Source organism: Saccopteryx leptura, chromosome 2, assembly GCF_036850995.1.
Source record: "Saccopteryx leptura isolate mSacLep1 chromosome 2, mSacLep1_pri_phased_curated, whole genome shotgun sequence".
Lineage (NCBI taxonomy): Eukaryota > Metazoa > Chordata > Mammalia > Chiroptera > Emballonuridae > Saccopteryx > Saccopteryx leptura.
The window spans coordinates 51,233,418-51,239,619 of NC_089504.1; the positions used below are offsets into that span (position 1 = coordinate 51,233,418).

The 6,202-nt window shown below is 39.5% G+C and overlaps 1 protein-coding gene across 2 annotated transcripts in view; it reads left to right on the forward strand.

The window, feature by feature from the left end:
* The window catches only part of PRUNE2 (prune homolog 2 with BCH domain), a 285,127-nt gene extending 280,521 nt beyond the window's left edge, over window positions 1-4,606 (forward strand). For both annotated transcript variants that reach the window (XM_066367956.1, XM_066367957.1), the window contains one exon: window positions 1,989-4,606. In XM_066367956.1, the coding sequence (XP_066224053.1) occupies window positions 1,989-2,019 (31 nt within the window). In that variant the 3' untranslated portion in view covers window positions 2,020-4,606. The remainder of the gene's footprint in view (window positions 1-1,988) is intronic.
* The last annotated feature ends 1,596 nt before the right edge of the window (window positions 4,607-6,202 follow it).

Below are 6,202 nucleotides of genomic sequence, written 5' to 3' on the forward strand. Positions count from 1 at the left end.
TTCTATTAGGGAGAGACTTAAGTTAGTAGCATTGTCGGTAGCTTCATGAGCTCCACAAGATAACTTGTCTCAAAAATTAACCTTCAGTGTGGTTTCCTGTATTTACCTAAAAATCCTTCACTGTGACTGTCTCTTGCTTCTTCCATGAAGGGAGGAAGTAGGTCTCAATGTTTCAATTTTTTTGTTTACCCAAAGCTGAAGGGATAAATTAAACCCTAAAAGGTTTACAAAAAAGTCAGTATGAAAAATGAAGTGTTTGAAGAGGGGCATCAGGGCATAAGTGGGTTTTTTTCCCTGGGTTTTTGTCACGGGTATAGATGGTGAAACAAAGTGACCGTGCACTTTTAACTTCCCAAGATGACTTCAGATGTTCTGACCCACATTCGCACTTTTCCCTTTCAACATTGTTGCCCCAAATTTGGGGTTAATACATATCCTCTTGGTCTGTGAGAGAAATTGAGCCATCACCATGTAAGAAAGAATAAAATTCCAATCATCAGATCAAACTTTCACAGACTCCTGAGAGTAACTGGGAAGTATCATTTGGAAGTAAAAATAAGATCAGGAAGGACCTGTTTTGTAAAAGCATACTCAAAAATATCTAGGGGTCACAGTGGATAACAAGAGGACACCTCTGTGGTAAAACTCTGCAGATAAAAAACAAATCAGATCCTACAGGGCATAAAATGGAGATTAATATCCATGACGATCTGACCTGTCCTGGCAGTTAACATGTCTGTGTTGGAAAATTCCCAAAGGAGACAAGAATATTATGAGTAGAGTAAGTAAACAAGCAGATGATTTTCCCATTTTAAAAACACTGAGCTGCTATTACTACTACTACTCTACTAACTACTACGATGATGACGATGATGATGACATTTACTATGTGTGCACTGTGTACAATTAAAGACACTTTCGACTTCATCTAAGGATAAGCTATGAGAGAGATATGATAGTTCTATTTTACAGATACAGAAATGGAAACTTAGAGAAGGTAGTTAACTTGTCCAAGACCCCAGAGCTGCTGAGGGTATTTCAAAGGAAAGACACTTGACTTCCATACACGGGGTGAGCAGGCAGCGTGGGTTAGCAATGGCTTCATTTGCAAAGCTACTACAGTGAGCACTGCTCAGCTGTGAATCCCACAGGCAGAGTAACCTCTGCACTTCCTGCTCAAGAGGGCAGATCTCAGTAAAAATCTGCAGATACTTCCCAATTACACTTTTCAATGAATGCATATTTTTCATTTCTTATGGCTGAAATTCCTCCTCTGAGTGTTCACCCAATAGAGCTCTCGTCTCTAGTAGATACCAGGAAGTTGTGTATGTTCACTAAGAGGCAAAAGAAAGACACAAGTGGCCCAAGGATATTTTAGGCTAATTCCCTAGAGATTTGGGAACCCACTAGACATTCTTAAAAACAAGCTTTTCTTGGGTTATCTGAAACTTCATCTCATTAAAGTAGGCTAACCCCTTTCAGGCGAATCCTTTGGCAATAGAAAATGTTGGGTTTTTTTTTTTTTTTTTTTTGCCATGGCTATTTGATTATTTATACTTTCTTACTATTTAGCACTTATCAGGCATTACCTATTTCAGGCACATCATATGTTTGCCCCACAAGAAAATATCATTTACTAAAAATTGGTAGGTCCCTTATTTCCAAAATGCAATAACAGTACAGTAATTTACTTAAAGAACAAGGCTTAACACAAATCTTTTGCCTCCTTAGATCATTTCAAAAGGTGTAAAATGCTTCCAGAAACGGTTTGGTAAAAATAAACATTCTATGTTTTTTAGAGGAAGCCCTGCCAGCTAGGAGAGGACTGTGCATTACCAGATTTTTCTAGTATAAGAAACATGCATGATTTATTTTCACTAAGTTCTTTAAGAGAAAAAAAAGCAAACACATGCCCATCCCAAATCATTACTGAATGTTTCTTACTCAGTTTCTCATTTTTTTCTTCCTTTTTTTTTTTTTTTTTCAAGTATTGACCTGAAGCTGAAAGAAAAGGCCTAGTTGACCATGGCTGGAAGAAGAGGATGCTTTTCTGCTTCGTGGTCCTGTTGAAACGTATCTGCCTGGAATGATAGGGCTGATGGTATTGTTTCCACTTTGCACTACCTGGTGCCATTCTAAGTTTCTAAGGGGCAAACAGTAAGGGAATCTGTTTACTCTTAACGTGTTTTAGGAAATTGTGTGTATTTTCCTATTTTGCCAATTATGTGCCTCAAAGATTTTAGTTGAACCTTAGCAAGAAAGTAGGACCTTCCATCTCCATATTTTGTTAACACTTGGTGCAGTGATATTTAATCTCTTAGACTGGTATTGACCAATAAGATAACTTCTATTCACTATTAATTATGAGTGGATTTGCTTCCATAGATTAGCTGGGTTTCTCAATGGTGATCATTTTAGGTTTAAAATACACAGGGCTCAACTCTCCCTTGAAAAGTTGTCCCCATGTAACTCTACTTTTAAAATCCTAAACTTGCCCAACACAGCCATCAACCACACACGGAAACTGCCGTCAGCTCAGTGCCCACTTGGGTCCTGTCCACATGAATGACTTGTCTTTACCTTCTCAAAGGGAAACCAGGCTTTCTTGTTCACATTATTTTATTTTAGTAATCAAATTGGGCATGTTTTCTCTGAATTCTTTTTTTAAAAGAATCAGCTCTGCAATGAATGTTGGAGACCTCTGCATTAGAAGCTTAAGGATCCATATCCACAGTTAGGGGAGCTGTCTGTGCTTCATGTCATCAGTTTATTCAAGATGTTATACCTTAAATGCTAACGACTCAAGGGTCAGGTGGCCCATTTAAAACTTCATTATTTTGTAACATTCAGTTATCTAAATTTCTCTCTCACACACCTTATAAAAAGTAATCTGCTTTAAAACACTCTACTCCGATCACAGGTTTAAAATTAAATATGGGTCTGTACTATCATTTGCAAAATATGTCTTTGTAGTTTTCACGTGCCCTTTAAAACACCGGTGTGATTTCTAGTCCGGGGCCCCAGCAGAAGGGCTGGCCAGCTCCAGGCAGGTGTGGCGCAGCGCCCGATTCCAGCTGGCCTTCTAGCAAAGGTTGCTGTTCACACTTGGGGTCGGAAAACATTTTTTTTTTAATACTTCAAGGCCTATGAAAATTATTCAACTTTCAGTGTTCATAAATAAAGTTCTACTGAAACACGGCCCCACAAACTTACTTATGAACTCTCTGAGGCTACTTTCATACTCTAACAGCAGAGCTGAGCAGTTGCGACGGGCCATGTGGCCTGCAGGGCCGAGCATTTACTATCTCTATAGAGAAGTTTGCTGGGCCCTGCTCCAGTGCAAGCATCCGTTGTGCAAGCATCCGTTGGCCCACTCCCCATCTGTATTTAGATACTCATTTTTCTAACAGAATGTGCAAGTAAGGAGCAAGCTGATTTATTCTTAAAAAATAAAGTTTGGCAGAAAAACGCATGCCTGCTGGAAAAGGTTGTGTCAACATGACCCACAGTGAAGCCTACTAAGAAGGTTTTTGGCTGTTGACGGGTGTTGCTGAGACCTTGACCTTACTCTGGGAACGTTCTTAGTCTCCAGTATCACCTATTACTAATTAGATAGCAAATATAGAAATGAAGTGGAGAATGGGGTTCCATCATAACCTTATATAGTGGGGAACTGTCCCGCTGAGCTGTCTGTGATTCTCTGAGCCCTGGGTATTATAAGCTTTAAAATGCTTTGAAGTAGACCTCTTTGCACAGGCGGCTGATGTTCGCTGACCTCGTTTGCTTCACATTGGTCTCCCCCCCATCTTCCAGACATTCTCGTACACACAGGTCAGCTCTCTCCTCCAGAAGCCACAGTTCCCCCTCTTGACCTTTTTCAGCTGATTATCTTACTGAACGCTGTTCCTTGGGTCATCTCCCTTGTAAAGTCTGGCTTGTCTTATGGAAAAACCCTAGAGCTCCCCTTCTCTCACAGCCCAGCTCCACTTCGGAAGCCCAGATTATACCTCTCCCAGAACTTAGTGTTGACATAAGTACATTGACCTGATATTCCAGTTTGTTCACCCATTTACCGTTGCTGCCCTGGCATAATTATTAATAATGCTTCCTTTTGCTCAGTCTTGTCCCATTTTGGAAGATGAATTACATGGTCAGAGAAAGGAATGAAGAATCTAGTGTTCAGCTTAATGGTGAAGACTGAGGACATACAACTGTTGATAAAGGGCTTTTGTTATTTCAACCAGACATGGCAACAGTCTCACCATTCACACTTTCTTTGAGTTTGTCCACCCTTCTCATGGAAGACTGCTCGGGTGGTGTTCTGTTTGGAGCTTAACCTTCCCACATGGAAATTATGAGCATCGTTCCCAATCGGTGATTTTATTTGGGCTGCTCTATGGGCTGTCTAACCATTCTGATAGTTAGGCATTTGCTATTTCATTATCTTACAAAGACAAATTAATTTAATTGCATGTGCTAGAGAAAATCCACCATGTAAATTCAATCCAAATAAGTAAAATCCTAGAAGAATCCTGAGAAAATGATCCCTAAGCAGATAGATAGGCAGATGTAAACATTCGCATTATTAGCTATCTAGATCCTGCATTCTGAGCATTCTTGCTTTGGTTCTGACTTCTGGGAACTGTTTTGCACTTTTTCTGTAGATTTGTAGTTAAGGGAATCAAAGGATCATTGGAAGCAAAAGTATTGTTTTCCCAAAGTGGCAACTGCTCTTTGTTTAGCTCCTTGTTTAAGAGAAGGGACAGAAATTCTGTTCAGAAGACACTGTCAAGGAGTGAGGGCAATAGCTGGGTGTGGGAGGAAACCCTGGAGTTCCCACTGAAGCCATACAGTGTTCTATGGGGTTATCTTCTAAGACATACTCCAAGGTGTGTGAGGAAGTCACTACGCCAAGCCTTTATGTTGTTAGGATCTCACTTTAAGGATTGACTTATGGTACTATGTTTGCAATGCTCATCTAAATCACAATGCCTCAGTAGATTGCTCCCTAAGACACAGTTATGTGTGCATAAATTAATCTTTTATATATTTAAAGGGTTTTCTACCATGTATAGGGTTGCTCAGAGTAAAGTATCTATTAGACTTTGGGTACATAAATAAAGTCTCCTTAAATAATATGGATTAATAATATTAAAATATGTAACAACACTGTGTGTGTGAATATATATATGTATATATATACATATATATATATAGTGTCTGTATAATTGAGAAATAAAAATCAATTACACAAGTTATGGCTTTCTTTTCTTTGAATCAGAGAGACTCTCTAGCTTTAGTTTTTGGCAGCCTTATCAAGTGCCAGTCTAGCTTGGCACTTGGTACTTGAGGACAGTATAAATTTTGGCTTTCTGGTTACCCAAATTTTATTCTTTTTATTTTTTCCTTTTGTGCTGCAATGATATAAGCTTTCAGAATGTGTGTTTGCCCTCTGGGTGAGCAATTTCTCACATTGGAAGTGTTTTCATGTGTCAGTTACTTGATTTTGTCAGCTCCTTTCTCTGTCCCTTGTCTTTTCATGAAATATATTTATTTTAAGTTAAAATGCATTAAGCAGCATTTTCTTTTTAGGTTTTTGTTTGCTTTTTACTTTTACAATCTTCAGGCAAGGTCAGATTTGGGACTTACCACTGTGTGTGTGTGTGTGTGTGTGTGTGTGTGTGTGTGTTTTCTTTTTAACCTAATAAACCAATCTGTACCGCTGCCCCCCAGAAATTGAAGTAACCAAATGAGAAGAGGCTCTACAAAAAGTAAAACATTGCATATTCTCATGATATAAGAATGAGTTCTGGATGTTGTCCTCTACCACATGAAGGGAAGATGGACAACAGAGTAACTGCAGGAGAATGAAGGACGTCACACTACGAGGGGGACTGCTGCGTTCCTTCTGCTCCCTGTGTGTCGCGAGGTGGTGGGCAGTGGAGGCAGGCCGAGTGTCCAGGGGAAGGGGTGGGTAAGGTGTCACAGAGACACACCACGGTATATCACACAGCTCTTAGAAGCAACAAGCTACACACTCATAGAGCAACATGGAAATTATAGGGTAGAGTGGAAAAAGTAAAAAAGAACTCAATATTTATAGCCTAGTGCTATTTATGTAACTGCTAATTCTACACACCTATACACGCGCACACACAGTAACACCACTATATGTTACACAAAACCCATGGATATTTAAGGA